The sequence below is a fragment of the Ursus maritimus genome, unplaced genomic scaffold, assembly GCF_017311325.1.
Source record: "Ursus maritimus isolate PB19 unplaced genomic scaffold, ASM1731132v1 scaffold_32, whole genome shotgun sequence".
Taxonomy (NCBI): domain Eukaryota; kingdom Metazoa; phylum Chordata; class Mammalia; order Carnivora; family Ursidae; genus Ursus; species Ursus maritimus.
Window position 1 is genome coordinate 24,725,801 of NW_024425786.1, and position 18,655 is coordinate 24,744,455.

An 18,655-nucleotide genomic window follows, 5' to 3' on the forward strand; every position below is an offset into this window, starting at 1 on the left:
CAAGGTCATGTATGTAAAGTCTGCCAGCCCCAGAGTCAAGTGCCTGCTTATGCCACTTCCTACTTCTCTAGCTGGCCTCAGTTTCTTCATCTTTAAAATGGGTACTAAGGTAGCACCTGCCCCCCAGGTTTGTTTTGAGGATGACCCGGCGTCATGTACTTAAAGTGCTACCACAGTGTTTGGCTTACGGTCAACACTGAATACATGATGTTAGCTGTCAGGATTGATCATCAACAGACCAATAATGAAGTGGTATCATTATTAAAGGCGGCTATAGGACCAGAGAGCCATGCAGTTGAATCCTGGCTCTGCCATATATAGAGGGGTCTTGGCCAAGTGATCTAGCGTCTCTGTGCCTGTTCCTACATGTGTCAAATGGGGATGGCAGCAGTAACTACCTCCAAGGGAGCTAAGAGGATTATAATAATATAAATATTATTTATTACCTATAATATCAATATTATAAACAATATAATCTATATTTGTAATATAAATAACGTTGCACTATAAGGAATATCCTATATGATTCTGCTTACTATACAGAGACCACAATATAAACACATAAAGCTAATTTAGCCCCGGCCCTGGCACACAGCAGATGGCCCGGACCTGTCTGATGAAGATGGGAATGAAGGAGTTCTCTGCTAACCACCAGCTGTGCCTCCAGCCCCACCTTCCCACACAGGCTGGGGAGGGGATACCTGTCCCAGGAGGGCGGCTGGCGGGCGGGCACTTACCGCTCAGACAGCGAGGCCACCCCAGCCAGGAAGGTGTGGCGGTCGGTTTCGGCCAGGCGCTCCTGCAGGATCTGGGCCCCCTCCTGCACCTTGCGCAGCTGCTGGCTGTAGCGCTGGACTTTCTGCTCGATGTCCGTCAGCGTGCGCGCCGTGTCGGCCTCCAGCTCCTCCAGCATCGCCTTCTGCCGCTCGCGCAGCAGCCGGTGCAGCCGCTCGAACGCCTCCCCGATGGTGGTCCGCAAGCTTTTGGTGGAAGACTGTGGGGACAGTCATCAGGGGTTAGGCCAGAGGGAGCAGATGGGGTGACCCCTGCGAGAGAGGAGGAAGCCGAGAGCCTCGCTGTGGTGAGAAGCAAGGGTGGGGGAAGGGCACGTGGAAAAGCATGGTGGCGGACTAATGAGTCATCGAACTTTATATCGGAAACTGGGGATGTACTGTATGGTGACTAACATAATATAATAAAAAATCATAAAAAAAAAAAGAAAAAAGAAAAGCATGGTGGCGGGACGCGGAGCTGGCCTAGCAGGGGACAGCACCGGATTCCACGTGCCCGTTAGGAAAATCACTGAGGCTTGAACTAGAGGAGCCGCAGAGGGGCTATGGCTTGGAAGACATTTGGGGGCAGCCTCTTTAGCCCTGGTGCCGGACCGGCTGGCTGTAGGGATACAGGAGAGAAAGGTGTGAGGCTGATGCCCAGCTTTCCGGCCTGGGGGTGGGAGGGCAGGGATGCTGGGGAAGAGTGGTGGGCGGGGAGAAGATGCTCCGTTCAGTCTAGGCTACAGGGAGGTCTTTATTTGTTAAAAAAAAATCACTCATGGGGCTCAAGCAAAGATGACAAGGAAATCACAGATATCAGAGAGCTTTAAAAACCGCAACGTGCCGGGCAAACCTTGGTGGTCACCCACCCTGTCCTGCCACCCTTGCGACCCCCCAGCTGAGAAACCAGAGCTGGAGGTTAAAGCCCTGATCACAGGAGGCAAGACTGGACTTGCCTACTTCTCTGCTCCCGCGGGCACTGCCAGGCCCAGGAGGGACCTGTGTGGTGAAGGGCACGGGTGTCGGCGCCCAATAGCCCGGGTGAGAGTCCTAGCTCTGGGTCTCCAGCGGCGGCGACCTCAGTTGCCTGATGTCTCTGAGGCTGTTCTCTTATCTGTGAGAGGAGTTACACGACCACATCGCGGGGTTCTGGGCAAGATCAGTGGGGGCGTGTTCACGAAGTGCATGGCATTGTCCGAGGTACGGAGAAAGAGGCTGATTACAGAGAGATGGCTTCTGAGCGGGGGGCCTGCAGGACAGGCGGGAAGTCAACTGGGGATGCAGGGACAATGCGGGCTGCAGAAGTGTGGCCGGCTGCGGCAGGGCAGCGTGCGGGGGCCTGCCTCTGCAATCTTACTTTGTGGGATTCTGGCTGGGAGTTCAGAGAGTCAGAGACCCTGCTGTGTTCAGTGCCCCGGGCTCTGTGGGAGGCTTGACAAAGGCTCAATTAGGGCCAGTTCCCTCCTGTGGCGGCAGCAGGAAGAACTGCTGGCAGCGGGCCAGCCGCCCCGCGCATGCCCACCCAGAGCGCCAGGCAGACAAAGGGGGCGGAGGAGAGGCTGGGGATGAACAGCCAGGCTGCCTGTGGCCTCCCTGAGCCCCTCCCTGAACCCTGAGGCTTCTGTGCGGGTCACAGGTGGAGAAGATGGGGCCTGCCCTCCCTGCACCATCTGCCGCTGCCCTCCAAGGCCCCCCCAAATCCCACAGCCACCCCTTCCGGCTCCTTTTTGGGCCCCTCCGTGGCAGCGTTTAGCGCACTGGCCACCCTCCACTAGCTGCAAGTTCTGGTTTGCCTCCCACCTCTGTGGCTGCTCCCTCCGGGCCAGCTCCTTTCGTTCTCACCTACATCCCCTCCTAGATGTTCCACCCCCACTGCTTTGAGGATGGCTGCCATGTCCTTACCCATGGCTTTGCACATCTCCCGAGCACCACATTCATCTTTCCACCTGCCTCAACCACACAGACTCCTGGGATCCCACAGGCCATCCAACTCTCTTGGTCTGCAAGTCAGCTCTGTCTTTGACAACAAACTCACCGCCACAGTGACCCTTCCAATGTGCAAAGTGGGTCAAAGCCGTTTAGGAACCTTTCTGGGCTCCCTGATAACTCGTAAAACACTAAATTCCTTAGCCCGGCATTCAAAGTCCTCCATCTGATCCCAATTTACCTCTCTAGTGCCATTGAGTTGCAATTCTACCTGCCTAGAATGGCCCACCCCCCAATAAATTCTTTATTCAACAGGCAAACTCCTACTCAACCTGCAAGACCCAGATTGAAAGCTACTTCCTCTGTGACATTCTCCCTAACTTTCTCAGGCAGTGAAATAGTTAAATGTCTCCAGAGCATTTCGTAAATATTCCAAATACACAGTCTCACATTTTATGTGGCTCCAGCTAGTGGACAAACCCCCCGGGGGTAAGAATGACGTCTTTCCCAGCCTTGCGCTTCCCGTGCCCATCCCAGGGCCTGGCACAAGGCTGGCAGTCAGAATCAGCTTGAGAGGTAAAGGAGGAAAGAGTCTTGCCAAAAATTGCTCTGCAGAGGTGGGTGCAGACTCCGTCTTCTTTTTAGGATGGGGGCCTACTACCTGCAGGACGGAGGAGGATGGGTAGCAAAAGCGGGAGAGACAGGGAAGGGTAGTTCAAAAGTGGAACATCGGAGTGACAGCCAACCATGGGTGCTTCAAGTATGTCCCTGAAAGGTCTTGCCAACCTGCCTGTCTTGCTGACCACAAAGACATAGATCCGGCTAAGGACCTCCCAGCGTGGGGCTGGAATACGCTCTAGGTTCTGACAAAATTGGACAGCAAGCTCCCAATTAACCACTTACTAGCTGTGGGGCCTTAGGCTGGTTCCTCAACCTCTCTGTGCCTCAGTTTCCTTGCCAATAAAATGGAGCTCACATTCCTACCTCGGAAGATATCCCCCTCACACCACACACACTCATTTGTTCTACAACTATTTATTGTGCGGGAGGCACTGTGCTAGGTTCTGGGGAGTCCTGCTGTCACAGAGGTGACATTCTGTGGGGTTCAGTGAGACAATGACGGAAAACACAATTACCAGCCCAGAGAAAGGTTCAGCTCAACTGGCGTGCCTCATTTATTCTAGTTTTTTCTAGGGCAGAGCCACCCCCACCCCACCCCCAATCCCTTTGGTGCTGTGCCTGGGAAAGCAGCCCCTACCCCAGCCCACCACATCCCTGGGAATACACTGGGGCTCAGAGGAATGGGGGCCGGTTCAGAAAAACACCCTGCCAAGAATGCGTCACTTGGTCAGCACCGACCAAGGAAAACATTGGGCCCAGGGAGGGAGATCAGACAGGCCCTCAGGCCGGGCCATTGGAGGGGCAGGCGCTGCAGGAAAGCGAGTCAGGCACCAGGTGAAATATGACCTCCAAAGCATCCATAGGCATTTCTTGTATAAACACCCCAGTCCAGACAGGAAGCAGGGCTTGGGGAACTGGAGGGGGAGGTGGCCCCACAGGACCCCCCAGAGGTAGACAGATGGACAGGAAAGCAGGGGAGGAAAAGGTCAGTGGAGAAAAACAATGGGGAGTGGAGAGAAGAGAACGCTGGGGAAAAAACTAGACCATAATATTCTACTTTCATTCACACAGAGGCTTCCATTTGCTTCTCTTCACCTGAGGGTGCAGAATCACTGGGCAGATGGGGAAACTGAGGCTGTGGAAGGCAAATAGGCCAGCGCTCTCTGTTTTTCATCTATTGCCTGCTGAGGGTCCTGCCCACAGGCACTCCAGAATGTTCTCTAAAGAAATGTTTGTCATGACCTCCCTGAGACCCCACACGGGTTGGTGGCCGAGCTGGGGCACAGGTCTGGATCTCAAATGGCCTCTCTAGGCCCCCAGGGGACCCCCCCAGAGGTCCAGAGCATTCCTAAGGCTCTACTTCAGCTGCTGCTGGCAGCTGCACCTTTGCTAGTGAGGGGGGCCAGACTGCAATCACCGCAGAGCTTAGCAGCTGGGCCTGAGTCCCCACTTGTTGGTCCCAGAAAGGGCAGAAATCAAAGCAACTCTTGTCCAGTTGGTGACACATCTGTGGTGGGAATTCAGAGGGAGGTCCTGGGATCTAGAACTTCAGGGCTGGAAGGAGCCTGGCAGGGTCTCCAGTGTACAGATGGGAAGACCGGGGGTCCAGAATAGTAGACAGTTTACCCACTGTCACACGGTGAGTTAGGGGCTGGATCAGAATCCAGGGCCTCCCTCTCAGGCCCAGAAAAAGCCTTTCTTTTCAAACCATTGCAGCCAGAGACTACAGGAATTGTCCCGACTTTACGGCAGAGTCCATATCCCCACGGACTGACTTTAAGAGAGCGATACCAAGGCTGGTCCCCAAATCATCAGGACGGCTTCAAGGAAACAGGCTCAGGGTTGTTTTCCTGGATTGCTCCCTGATCCCACCTCACCTTCCGCCCAGAGCAGGAAGGGAGAAAGGGCCCCACTCTTACACCCAGGCACCAGCCCAAATCCTTGCCCTCAGTCCTGGGAGAGGGTACTGTCACACTTACCTTCGTAGGCCCCCGCCTCCGTCCCACCCCCAGCCACGCCCCTCTCGTAATAGGTCTGGCACCTTTAAGCCCCGCCCCATCCCCGCCCCGCAGGCCCCGCCCCCGCGCCCAGGCCCTGCTCACCTTGGTCTCCGCCAGCTGTCGCTTGAGCAGCTGCAGCGCCTCGGTGTGCTCCCGCTCGCTGTCCTGAAGGGCCTGAAGCTGCTCCTTCAGCTCCCTCTGGAACAACACAAGACCGGGATGTGGGGCCCGGGACAGACCGCCGCCGCGCTCCCGCGACCTGGCCCAACACCGTCCTCCCCGCACAGTTCAACAACGCCCAAGTCTCCCAGATGCTCCGGCTGCTTTCATCTTTCCATCTTTCCTCCGCAGTTTTGCAACAGCCTCCCCTCCAGCCATCGTAAGAGCTGGTGGTCTCCCTGTCTCCAACCCGCTTCCACATACATTCCACCCCAGGCTCATTTGCTGGCGGGGACTCGTGGCTGAGACTCCTCGGGTGGGTACCAAGGCCATACCACTGTTCTCCGCTACGACTAAGGCATCCAGTGCGCTAGGCGCTGTTCTCGGTCCTTTGCTTGTATCGGGTCATTTAATCCTCTTCAACAACACAGAGGAACAAACATTTTTCCGATGGAAAAATTGGTACAGAGAGGTCATGAAACTGGTCCCAAAGCATGCAGCCAAGCAAGTAAGGGGAAAACCATAATTGGACCATGATCTTGACGTCAGCTGACATGTTTTCTACAGGGATGACACTCATGGCAAACAGCGGCGAGAAGCCATAATATACAACATATGGAAAACTTCAATAAGGCCACGATCAGTATTACTGACTTTTCCTTCGCCTCAGATTCCAGTAGGGCTCAGCATGACAGTGCTAGTAATTTTGTTTTTATTTAAAAATTTGATCTTCTGTTCATCATGGGTTTTTTGCTTTCATATTTTTAAAAACTGCATTAAGTATTATCCATCTCACTGAGTTTTGGGGTGCCTATTTCAATGCTGCACCTCACCCTAGTCCCACACCTGTCTCCACCATCCCTCTCCCCTTGCTCCCATGCAGTCAAGGTGGCCTTCTTCTTCTTGCTCCATCACGGGCTTGTCTCAGCCTCATGATTTCGCCCTTGCTGCTTCCTGGGGCCAATGCACTCCCCTGGGATTTTCTCCTGGTGATTCCGTTGTGTCATTAACATATCAGCTCAGACGCCACCTCCTTAGGGAGGTCTCACCTGACTGCCCCAGGTACAACATCAGCCCCTACACCCTCTGCCCCACATCCTGTTTCGAGGTCTTCCTAGCACCTTCTGCTGTCCGAGACGCTCTTGCTCACTTGTTAGCGTGTTTACTGCTCGTCTCTTCCACCAGACTGTGAATATCCTGAGAGCAGGAGTCTTGTCTGGTTTGTTCACTGTTGGATCCCCAGTGTTTAGCACAGTGCTCAGCACACAGCAGGGCCTCAATGAATAGTAGTCAAATGAACAAATGTGACATTGAGGTGGGTACCCCCATGACAGGGCCAGCTGTCTGCATGTATTGGCCATTTCGCTCAATGTATCATAACTAGTTCTCCTGTCTATCCCTAGTGCCCCCCCGCCACGAGCCCATGAGTCCTGTGGAGCGGGCCCTTACCTGCTCTCTATTCCCTGTACCCGTCAAAGACCTGACACTAAGATGGGACTCGAGGAAGTTTGCTTTGCAGATGAATTTCTGTGGAAACAGCTTCTGAGCAGGACCTGGGTTTTCCAGTCAGCCTGGGCTGTGAGAGACGCCAGGGAGCTGACTTACCTGTTCACCCTCATCTCCCTCCTACTCACTCAGCTCATCAGAGCAGGGAGGACCCTTGGAAAACATCTGGTCCAACTAATTTTATAGACAAGGTGGCAACATGGGAAGATGGTCATGATGACACGCTAAGGGAAGCATGCAGAAATTATCTTTGCTTACTATCCTTTAGTCATGCAACAAATATTTATTGAGCAACTACTATGTGCCAGACACCGCTGAGGCTCTGGGGATACAGTAGAGAGCGAGACAGACAGTCCTTATCCACAGGGACCGTCCAGTGTGGTGGGGAAGAGAGATAATGAGCAAGGAAAATCACCAAAGAATCAGGCGATTCTGGGTTATGGTCTGTACTCTAGAGAAAATAAAGGGGTGCGGGACGGGGGTGAGTTTGGGGGAGGGTGGTCAGGGAAGGCTCCTCTTCTCTGAGCTGTCACCTGAGATGACACAGTGGCAGGACGACGAGGAGGCAGTCTTGGAAACAGGAGTTAGATGGGGACACTGGGGCAGCTTGTGTGGCTCCAGGAGCCGCCTCGGGCCATGAGGCAGCTGTAAAGATGGAAGTCACAAGCTGAAGCCAGAGGGGTAGGAGGAGGAGGGAGCCTGGGTCCCTGATGGCTGATCGCCGCTCAGTGATGAGCTAGGAAGTTGGCCCTCAAAAAAAAAAAAAAAAAAAAAGAGGAAAGCCTTGATTTCTAGTGTTTGCTAACTTGCCAATTTCTGTGGTGTAAATGCTGCCAGCAAAGCCGATTCCCAGCGATCCATGTGAGGTCACGGGCTGGGAATACACCGACACAGTCAGCCGGCAGGGACTGGAGCACGCTGGCGCCAGCCCACCCCTGCCCGGGGGCCTTTCCTGCAGGCCGGTTGTCCAGGGAGAGAGATCCACACCAGCTACCTGCCGCCGCTCAGCCGCTGCGAACAGCCGAGCGTCAGTCCTAGCAGGTTCACGGGCGTCTGAGTCATCGGAACAGACAGACAAATCTCATTCACCTGAGAGGACAGATGGACGGCGCCTCAGGCCCTCCCTGCCAGCCCCGGGGCTGTCCAGCTTGGGACACAGCTGAGATGCAGGTGTCTGAGGGATGAGCTGAGTGTGACAGTCGTCCCCCCTCGTGTCCTCACAGGTCCACGCGAGACTCAGCTCCCCACGTGGCTCCTCAGCATCCCTGAGAAAACCGTGTTGGAGGCGGAGTTCCTTACGTGGCTGAGGGCACCCTAGGGAATTGGACAAATCGCTCCCTGCTTCCAGGGCCAAGGAACGAGGAGGGCAGGCCTGCCTCTTCCTCCTGGACCCTGGAAGCACCGGGACACTCCTTTGCTCGTTCCACAAACATGAGCGGAGGTCTCCTTGAGCCCACATGGTGCTGTGTCAGCAACAGGCAGAGGGATGCCTCAGGAGGGGTGCCAATGAGTTGGGGGAGAAGACAGGGACACGTGAGTTAATGTGACAGAGAATGCTGGAATAGGGTTAGGGGACACCAGACTTGCTGCTCTTCCCAGGCCGCCATCTCAGCGAAGGCCACCCCGACCCCTACTGCCATCCACGTGAGAAATCTGGGAGTCATCCTTGACACTGCCCGCCCACCAGGGCAACCGGTCATCACGTTTGTCTTGCCAGTTGTCTCCTGTCTACACCCACTGCCCCTGGTTTGCTTTTCACCCCTGCTTTCCTGGACTGTGACCCTAGGCTCTCCTCTGCCCCTGCACGCTCCAAGTGCCCCACAGAGCAGCTGTAGTGACTGCTCTGTGGGACAGATCTGTCCACGCTTCTCCCCCGTGTCCCACTGCAGGATTTCCATGGCGTCGGGGCAGACGGCCACGAAGCTTGAGTGCGGCACTCAAGGCCTTCACCCCTGGCCCCAAATTTCTTCTCCAGCCTTGTCTCTTGGTCCAGACCTGCACTGTCCGATACAGCCACCACCAGCCACACGTAAAGTTCACATGATTTGAAATGAAATAAAACTGAAACTCAGTTCCTCAGTGGCAGTGAGATGTTGGGAGACACATTCCAAGAGCTCAAGAGCCCCAGGGGACGGTGGCTAGTGTCTCAGGCGGCACAGATGCAGAGCACCAGGAACCGTCTGGTCAAACCCTCTGGATCTCTCTAACAGGAAACTGAAGCGCACGGAAAGGGACTGACTGGCCCGTGGCCACACAGCTTGACAGAGAACCAGCCGGCAAACGTACTGCGGGCAGAAGCGAGACACAAACAGGAAGCCCGTGGTGGAAGGAGTGGCTCTGCCGAAGGGCAGCGGCGCGGTGTGGGCTCACAGGCGCGTGTCATGCAATTCTCACAACCCCTTCAGGAGGCAAGGGCCTTTATCACCTCCATCTCATGGAGGCGGAAACCGAGGCTCAGAGAGGTCAGGCAGCTGGCCTAAGGTTACACAGCTCCGTTTCCAAATCTGTAAAGTGCAGCTAATACCAGTGTTGGCTCTGGGGCTGTGAGCATCCGATGACTTGATTCATGACCTGACGTGACGCACAGGGTACACTGTCACTCTTGGCTGCTGTTACGATCATCGTAATCATCCCAACTACGTGTGAAGCAGGGAGTCAGAAGCAGCAGAGCTTCCAGGAGAGACTTTATGTCTGATGGAAAGCCCAGGGAAGATGGACGGATGGGCAGGGTTCCTTCAGGTCTCCTGGGTGGGGCCAGAGCACCCCAGGTGGAGAGACCAGTTGGGCAGGGGCACACCTGGTGTGTGCAGGAAGTGGGGGGCAGTTGGGAATGACAGGAGCCAGGTATGGACAGGGGGGTGGAGTTCCAAAGTGGAAAGGCCAGTGGGGCCAGCTGGGGTGCGAGCAGGGGGTGGAGGAGGCCTTGAAGGTCAGCTTGGGGGAGCTGGACTCTGCCGGCCCATCAGAGCAGGAGGATGCCAGGAAGAGGGGAGTCAGGAGGGACAAACCTCAGAGGGCAGAGCCACAGCTTTGGAGAGGGAGCAAAGTTAGGGCCAGCAACAAACCTGAGCAGACAATTATGCAAATGTCAGCTGAGAGGCTCTGGGGCTCCCATAGGTTTGGAGAGGCCAGGACTGGGGCAGCAGCTGGGGGGAGGACAGAGAGCCAGGGCTCCTATGCTCCCAAAGGCAGACCTCCCCTCCTGTGGGGCCAGCCCTCTCCCAGCCTAGCTGCTGCAGGAAGCCACCTGCCCAAGGCTTCAGGGAGCCGTCTCAGCCCCATCACAAGCAGTGCTGCCCAGTAGAGATAGCGTGAACTCTGGCCTCAGAAAAACCTGGGTTTGAATCCCAGCTGCATGACCTTGGGCGGATCATCTCTTCCCCTCTCAGGGCCCACCTCTCAGAGCCTAATCTGTAAAATGGGCATCAGAGCCACCCATGGGTTTGGGGTGGGAGTAAATAAGATGGCCGCATGAAAGGGCCACGTGGGTGCCCAGGCCCCCTCCCCTTCTCCACGCTCCCGTACTGCTCTCTCTCCTGCTCTGACCCGAGGACGCCGGAAGTCTTACCACGGCAAACTGAACTGGCACCACCTTCTTCCTCTCCCCCATCCTCAAGCTCCTGCTCCCCCGGCAGGCCTGAACTCTTTGCATGTCTTCTCTCTCTCTCTTTGAGCCTCACCCCTCACGGACCCCCCTACTCGCAGTCTCTCACAAGGCCTCCTGGCTGCTCCCCTTGCCCCCAGGCTCTCCCAGCCCTCCAAACTGCCCACTGCCCATCACGCAGACCTGACCAGGCCCCGCTTGCCAGCTCAAACCTGTTCCTGGCTCCCCAGCATCTCCAGGAACAAATCCAAGCTCCTTGGGGTGTATGGGGGCGTGTGTTCAAGGCCCTTTCCGAGCCGGCCCAACCTCACTCTCCTATTCCCGCCTGGCCCCAGACATTCTCCCCTCCAGCCACAACCACCCACCCACTCATCTCCATGCCTGTCCCTGGTCTGACAACCTGAGTCCCAGTTCCAGCAACACTTCCTGGTGCCGTGGCAGTGGGCAGTGTCTGAGCCTCGGTTTCCTCGTTTGTAAAACAGGGCAATGAGACCCACCTCACAGGTGTGCCGTGAAGATTCGGTGAGAGTGCTAGGCAAAGCACTGCCCCTGCCCCTGCACTGTGCCCCCAGGCGACGGGGGCTGGGGGTGGGTTGATTCCTTGTGTCCACAATGTCTTCTCTCTCTGCCCTCAGCCCGACTGTCAGCCCCACAGAGGCCCGGATGACTCTCGGTTACAGCCAGCGGAGACGGGGACGTGACCTCACAGTTGATGGGCCTGTCTCCCACAGCAGGGCTGGGGCTCATTCAGCTCTCTCCCGGGCCCAGCACATGGCCTGGCAGCAGGGGTGCTGACTGAAGAAATTACTGAGTGAATCCCTGAGTTCAAGATGGAACCCACCTCCAAATCCTCCACACCCACCCCAGTGTCCAAGCAGAGCTCAAGGTCCGGAAAGTAAGCGATGCTGTGTCATGGCTCTGACGCCCCCCAACCTTCGGGTGCTGCGTGAGGCAGTTAGGACGTTGGTGAGCAGGGGGAGTTCGGAGCCAGACAGACCTGAGTCTGAGCTCCCGGCTCTGGCTCCCCCCTGTATCCGTCTCACATCCTCCCACACCCACTCCATCTTGGGCAAGCTACGGAACCTCTCAGCCTCCGTGTCTTCATCTGTGAAATGGTGCTGGGGCTAGTCCCACACCAGGAACTGGGAGAGGAAAAAGGAGTTAACGCCTGGAACAGCACCTTGCACACAGCCAATGCCTGATAAACTCTGGCTCGTGTTTTCTTAGCGCTGTTCTTCTTTCTGTGGCTGTCACTGCCTACCCGATCCTTTGCTTTCTATGAAATCAGCGTCCCGAGGCCGCCCAAATTCAAGTTCCTACACCGTGGCCTGTGCTTAGCCAAGATGTCCTGGATGAATGTTCCTGGCAGCCCACAGACACCTGTGAGGAGGGAGCTGGGGATGCCGACAGCCAGCCCTGAGTCAGACTCACTGCCAGCCTCCACGGAGACTGCTGTTTGCACATAAATCCTGTCCTTTGCTGGGAGAAGCAACAGTGGAGGCTGCTTCCTTAGAACACACACAACTGCCTCCCTGTCCGTGGTTCCACGGAAAGTGGCTTCACAGCTGTGATCTGTTTGGACGGGCAGCGACTCTCCCTCCCTCTTTACCCATTAAGCGGCCAGTCTTGTTACTTCTGTTGCCCAGACTGGGACAGGGTGAGGGGAGGGAGCGCCCGCGGCTCAGCTGGAAGGAGCGAGAGCCGGGACTGGAACCCAGTCCCCTTACCCCTGCTCTTTCCCCACGTGGCTGTCTCGGTGTCTCGGGTCACCACGCCCAACTTGTCGGGGCTCCCAGCCAAGGCTGATCCAGCAGCGTCTGCCCTGGCAGGACAGAGGCCTTGGGAAAGGCTCCAGTGGTCACATAAGGCCTGGAGGGGGTGGTTGGGACTGAATGGGATCCCTTCTCTGGAGGCATGGAAGCTGAAGTCTCAGGCCAGATGCAAGTCTGACCAAGATGACGTCCCGCCACCTGCCTTCAGTGCCTCAGCTAGCACAGACACGTGTCCTAGCCTGACCCTGCGCTGAGTACCTGAAATGCAAAGACAGGCAGCGGGGAGCGGGGGGGAAGGGGGAGGACGACAACCTGGCCCTCAGAGGCAGCTGGGAGGCTGTGAGTGGCCCAGTCAGACTGGCTTCTAATCCTGCCCCCCGCCATTTCCCAGCTGGGTGACCGAACCAGGCACTCAATTCCTCTGAGCCTGTTTCTTTATCTGGAAAAGGAGCAAATGACAGGACCCACTCGACAGGGTTTTATGAAGATTAAATGAGCTAATAAAAGAAAAGCGCTTAGTCTAGTCTCAGGCAATGCGCCAGGGCCGAAAAGGTATTGGCTGAGAAGCCCCAGACTTCTGAGATGGGGTTCCCTCCCTCCCTTTGGCTCTGCGGTCCAGTGCTCAGCAGTGAAAAAAAAGGGGGGGGGCATGCACACACGCACACATGCATACACACGCTCACATGCTCTTTACACAGTAAAAATTCTGAAGAATCACAAAGCAATTCTAATGATGTTTTTCTATGGGGTGAGATTATGGGGGGGACTTTAACTTTTATATTATATAGCTCTGTTGATTATGTTAATTTTATAATCAGAAACAATAAAGATACTGAAAATTGTTGTGTGCTACTCAGTGCCAGGCATAGTATCAGGCCCTTTTGATAAAGCATCCCTAACCCTTAGAACATCCTCCCAGGGAGGTCATATTATCTCCATGTTATAGGTGAGCAGGTGGAGGCTTAGAGAAGCGAAGTGACCTGACCAAAGACACACAGCTCATCAATGATGATGCCAGGATCTGACCCCAGTATTGGAATCAAGTTCAAAGCAATTCTGCTTGGCAGGTCAGGGAAAGCTTCATGGAGGAGGTGACATTTGAGCTGAGCCTGGAAAGCTGAGTAGGGCTTCTCTAGGCCAAGGGTCTCAACCAGGGCTGATTTTGACCCCAGGGGACATTTGAGGAAGCCTGAAGACGTTCTGGGTTGTCACGGGTTGGTGGGATGGGAGGGATGGGAGGGGTGGGAGGGTGGGAAGTGCTACTGGTTAGCGCTAGTGGTTAGAGGTCAGAGATACTACATTCTACAACGCACAAGATTGCCTTGCACACAAAGATGTACCTGGCCCCAGATGTCAATAGTGTGCAGTATGGTAACATACTAGAACTGTCGTTTACTGAGTGCTTACTCTGTGCTGAGCGCAGTACTAAGTTCTTGCAAATGTCATCTTACTTCATCCACCCCCCTTGCTGACAATGAGGGACTCAGAGCTCAGAGATGGAAGTGAACTTTTCTAAGGCCACACTGCCAGAAAATGGGAGCACCAGGATTGAAGCTGCCCAGTACAGAGCCAGAGTTCTTAACCTTTCTGCTCTGCTGCCTCCAGGATTTATAATAAATGTAAAAGCTCTTGGCCCACCCCTAGGTGGGATGTGAGGAGACTCCGGCTGAGCCCAGGCACAGCCCTCCTCTGGCCTCGAGCCGGGGGGCGAGGTCCCCTCCCTCCTCCTCTGCCATTTCCCCATCTGTCAAGGGACGGTTGCACCAAAAGGTCTCCAAGGCCCTGGCAGCTCGGAGTCTGGTGTCCTCCAGGAGAGAGGCCCAAGCCCAGGCTCTAGGAGCCCTGGGGACGAACCACCAGCAGCCGGGAGAGGACGGGGGTGTGCCGGGCAGGCTCGGCCTCATTCCCAGTGCACACATAGCGAATGAGCCCTGCTCTGTTGATTGTGTCACCCCACATGAAGAGAGAGGCAGGTGGGGTGCAGAGTGGCCTGAACCTCACCCAGGAGCCCTTCCCTCTCCAGTGAGGAAGGCATGTTTCTCTGCCACCTTCTTGCGAAGCCCAAAGGAGGCTCCAAAGCAAGGCCTCCTTTCAGGCAAGAGAGGCGGGTGTGGGCATTTGCCCAGCTGGGCACCTGAGGTCTCCCAGGTAGGAGAAGGGATGGGAGTGCACGCTGACTCCACCCCTCCCCTGTGCCAAGCATCTTCAACAGCCGGTCCCCCTCAGGTCAGCCTCCTGAAATCATGGTGGGAAAGAATCACTGTGACCCCAGTTTACAGACCAGAGCATGAAGGCTTACACGAAGGGACTCGCGGAGTCACACAGGGCTGGAGGAAGGTTTGGAACCCAAGACTATCCGACCAGAGGAGAGTACACTAGAAGGTAGGTAAGTGGCCGTCTTGTTCTTTTCACTGAGGAGTCAGTGTTTCAATAACATTTAGAGAAAATATACCTTTAATTTCTCCCGCATTCCCCAGGATGTGGAAAGAATTGTAAAAAACCAAAACACAGTTGTTCTGATTTGCTGGTTTGCAGACAGGGGAACGCAGGCTCAGAAGGCAGAGGCCTCTCTAGCTAGAAAGTCAGACGGGGAGAGGAGGGGCTGAGTGGCAGAGGAGGGATCTGGCCTGGGGCAGGCAGAGCTTTCTAGCCTGGCTCTCTCATTGTCTGGTAGTGGGGGCTTGGGGGAGTCACATCACCTCTCTGGACCTCAGTCTCCACATCTATATTAGAAGAGGTTGGACAGATGGTTTCAGAGTCCTTCAAACCCTCACAACCTGCACTCAGCCGTGTCAAAATTTCTCCCCTCCCTGTTTATGTGACTTCACAGATGGAGAGATGGGGATACCACGGCCCGGCACAAAATGCTCTGGGGACAGAGGGCTGATGCCAACCTGTGCAAGCAACCAGAGCCCCCAGTTCTTGCTCTCCATCCTCAAAGAGCCAGACTGGGAGGGAGTCAGTCATGGTTTGGGGATGAAAGGGGCAGGGAGGGAGAGATGGTGAACATGGGGCCATTTCTGCTGGGCCAAGGGTCATCCACAGGCACCTGCTAAGTGCAGGCTGACTTGCAGAGACTCATGTCGGTGGTGGTGGGGGGAACACCTCCTACAAAATAGGGAAAGTAGTTACTTAGCTCCTGCTTTAGTATCTCAAGGGCCAGGGAGCTCACTACCTGCCAAGTTAGTTCACTGCATATTAAAAAAAAATGAGTGAAAAATCTGCTTCCAAAGGCTCCACAGTCTGGGCCAGCTCAGGCCAGAATTGGTCACTCATTCATTCATTCATTCATTCACTCATTCTTCAAACTTTACTGATGAATACTGATGTACCAGACTTTGGGGCTATAGATAAGATGAATCAGAGACGGTCCCTCCTCTTTGGGAACTGTGTGCTAGACTGGTATCCCAAGGCCAAAGACATAGGACTGGTGAATTGAAATCGTTTAGGTGAAGAAAAAGATTCTAGACTTCCACACTGAAATACGCTTGGGTGCCATTTTAGTAAACACATTAAATGGATCTCTTTGCTACAAGATTTCTCCAAACCTTTAATATGCAAAATGTACATGGAGAATCCTCCAAGGGGATATTGAGAATATACTATATTTCCCCAATATAGCTGATCTTGGAACACTATTTTTTAAAACAGCATACTTACTAACAGAGGATATTTGAGGAAATACAGCTCCAATGCCTTTTTTTTTTTCCCCAGGGGAGACTGGGGAAGCCTTACACCGACAGGACATTTGAGCAGGGCTTTGAGAACTGAGTAGGAGTTGGTCAGTGAAGACGGGAAGGTTTAAGGGAGATCATTTATAGTCCTAGTCTGACTATGCTCAGGTTACCCTGCATATACTGTTTCATGTTGTCTTCAAAGGTCTTGATAAGTGTGACAGAGCCAAGGAGGTCACCAAAGCTTCTGGAGACTCCCACAGATCCACCCCTCCCCCTTTTCTTGAATCACCTCACCTCAGGGCCTTATTCTCCAAATCTTGAGTTTTAAATTCTGTTCCCACTGTCAACCTGGCCTCTCTTCTGGTTTAAACCCAAAATAGTTCTTGTAGTACCTGGACTTGATCCCAGCTTTAACCCCTCACACACCCTGGCCTAGGCCTTGGCACCCAAACTCACCCTCTCTGCAGTTTGGATGGCCATAACTTAGACTGTCTCTCAGATTTCGCCCTGGCCTGCCCAGCGCAATCTAGCCCTGGTACTGCCCCCTTAGGTCCTGACGCACACCTGATTGAGCCCGGCCCCATCGTGGCCCAAGGCTGCCCCTCAGCTACTCCAAACGGTCCTCACCCATTCTGGACAGCGGCCCCGCCCCCTGTCTAGACCTGATAGTGTTCCCATTCCCATCTCTGTCTTTGTCCCAACTCTGTCCTGAACCATTCATTTGTGGACCCTGCCTTCAGGTCCAGGCCCCTGACCGCAGAAAGTGGCCCTCCAGTTCTGATTCGTCCCCACCCCCAACCCTGCCCCAAGCCCGTACCTGGGCCAGCTCTGATCTCACTGGTGCCGGCCGTGCCACTCCAAGGGTGACCCCTCCCCAACCAAGGACCCACCCAGACTTCGGGTCCGCGTCAGACCCGGCCAGGTGCGGATGGCCCTAGGCCCCGCCCCTAGAACCCCGCCCCCTCGCCGCGGCCACGCCCCGTCCCCGTCCCGTACAAATTCTGATAGGGCCCTGACCCTGCCGGCCGCCCCGCTCCGTGACAATTCTGACTTGGCCCAGCCCAAGGTCCAGCCCGGACCCCGCCCCCGGCCCCGCCCCCGGCCGGCCGAGACCCTCACCTGCAACTCCTCGAAGGCATCATCGATGCCGGTGACCTGGTGCTGCTCATGGAGCGCGGGCTCGTCGCAGAAGAAGCAGAGCAGCGCGCGGTCCGTGAGGCAGAAGAGCTTGACCTTGTCGTGCGCCTGGCAGGGTCGCGCGGCGCGGCGCGCGTTGAGGATGGCGTCCAGCGGGAAAGCGCTGTAGCGCTCCACGATGTTGGCTAGCTTGAGGCTGGGCGCGAGCGCGGGCTCGGCGAACGTGCGCCGGCACTCGGGGCAGTCGCGGGCGCCCTGCGCCTCCTGCCTCACCCAGTGCTCGGTGATGCAGCGGCGGCAGAAGTAGTGCTCGCAGCCCAGGCTCACCGGGTCCTGGTAGATGCTCAGACAGATGGAGCACAGCAGCTCGTCCTTGAGGCTGCACGCCATGGCGCTGGGGGCGGCGGAGAGGGGGCTCTGAGATGCAGGGGGGCGGCTGCGCGAGCGAGGTGCTGTCGGGGGCCGCACCGAGGGATGGGTGCGGGGAGCAGGCGGGGAGAGGCAGGAGTAGGAGCTACAGAAGGAAGGGGGGCTGTCCGGGAGGGAAGAGGGGGTGCGAGGAAGAGGTGCTGGGTAGAGACCAGCCGGGATGCGAGTCCAGGAAGGTGGTCTCGAGGTAGTGGGTGACTCGAAGCAATGGGTGCTGGAGGGAGGGGGCCTTGGTGTCTGTGGGAAGGGGCTCCTGGCAAGGAGGTTCTAGAGAAAGGGACAGTGTGAAGGGATGGGTGCTGGGAGAAGAGGATCCAGAAGGGGGGCGGAGGCTTTAGGAGGGCTGAAATCCCGGGATGGGTGCAGAGGGGGGAGGGGGAGAAGCTGGGGATGGGGAATTCTGGGGAAGGGGGAAGCCAGGCAGAGCAGAGCCGCGGCTGTGCGTGGCAGAGGAGAGGAGGGGTGCGAGCAAGCTCAGCTGCCCGATCCCGGCCCCAAGACCCCGCCCGGCGTGGCCCCTTACCCCTGCCGGTTCGGCGGCCACTGCTCCGGTCCGAGCGCAGCCTCTCAACCCGGAACCAGCCGAGCGCGAGCTCCCGGCGGCAGTGACTCCCTCCCCGCCCCCGCGGGCCGGGCCCGGGCGACTCCGCCCCTGCGGCGGGAGGGGGAGAGGAGAGGCGGGGCCGGGCCTCCAGCCTGCGGACCCCTCTCCGCCCCCACCCTTCCCCTACTCCCCCGGGACCAAACCCCAGCTGTTCCTTCAGGATCTGCACACGGAGCAACATGCGCGTCTCGCTTCGGGTCCCTGCGGCGGGTGAAGACAGCTAATTTAAGAGGATAACGAGTAAACAAGGAGCATCTTTCTGGATCATCGACGTGAAGATTTAGGGAAAATATTTTTTATTAAAGCAAGCAAGGATATGTCCTGTAATCTGTATAGAATACAACCTTTGCATAAGACGTAAAGATAAGCTCTAGAGAATGCCCTGCTTGCTTAGGGCAAGTTCAAGATTTCCTTTTCACTTTCTTATGGAGTGCTTGGGGGGGGGGG

The 18,655-nt window shown here is 56.0% G+C and overlaps 2 protein-coding genes across 3 annotated transcripts in view; both read right to left on the reverse strand.

The window, feature by feature from the left end:
* TRIM62 (tripartite motif containing 62) overlaps nucleotides 1–18,216 on the reverse strand; it is a 29,455-nt gene extending 11,239 nt beyond the window's left edge. Inside the window, exons 1-4 of one of the 2 annotated variants that reach the window (XM_040619221.1) lie at nucleotides 18,128–18,216; nucleotides 17,158–17,569; nucleotides 5,423–5,518; nucleotides 738–994 (exon numbers count right to left, since the gene is read on the reverse strand). In XM_040619221.1, the coding sequence (XP_040475155.1) occupies nucleotides 738–994; nucleotides 5,423–5,518; nucleotides 17,158–17,565 (761 nt within the window). In that variant the 5' untranslated portion in view covers nucleotides 17,566–17,569; nucleotides 18,128–18,216. Of the gene's footprint in view, nucleotides 1–737; nucleotides 995–5,422; nucleotides 5,519–17,157 lie in introns of both variants that reach the window. The other variant, XR_005831544.1, reaches the window with a different exon arrangement.
* The window catches only part of LOC121099807 (E3 ubiquitin-protein ligase TRIM62-like), a 2,307-nt gene continuing 1,341 nt past the window's right edge, over nucleotides 17,690–18,655 (reverse strand). Inside the window, exons 3-5 of the mRNA XM_040619340.1 lie at nucleotides 18,347–18,428; nucleotides 18,128–18,256; nucleotides 17,690–17,871 (exon numbers count right to left, since the gene is read on the reverse strand). Of these exons, the coding sequence (XP_040475274.1) occupies nucleotides 17,690–17,871; nucleotides 18,128–18,256; nucleotides 18,347–18,428 (393 nt within the window). The remainder of the gene's footprint in view (nucleotides 17,872–18,127; nucleotides 18,257–18,346; nucleotides 18,429–18,655) is intronic.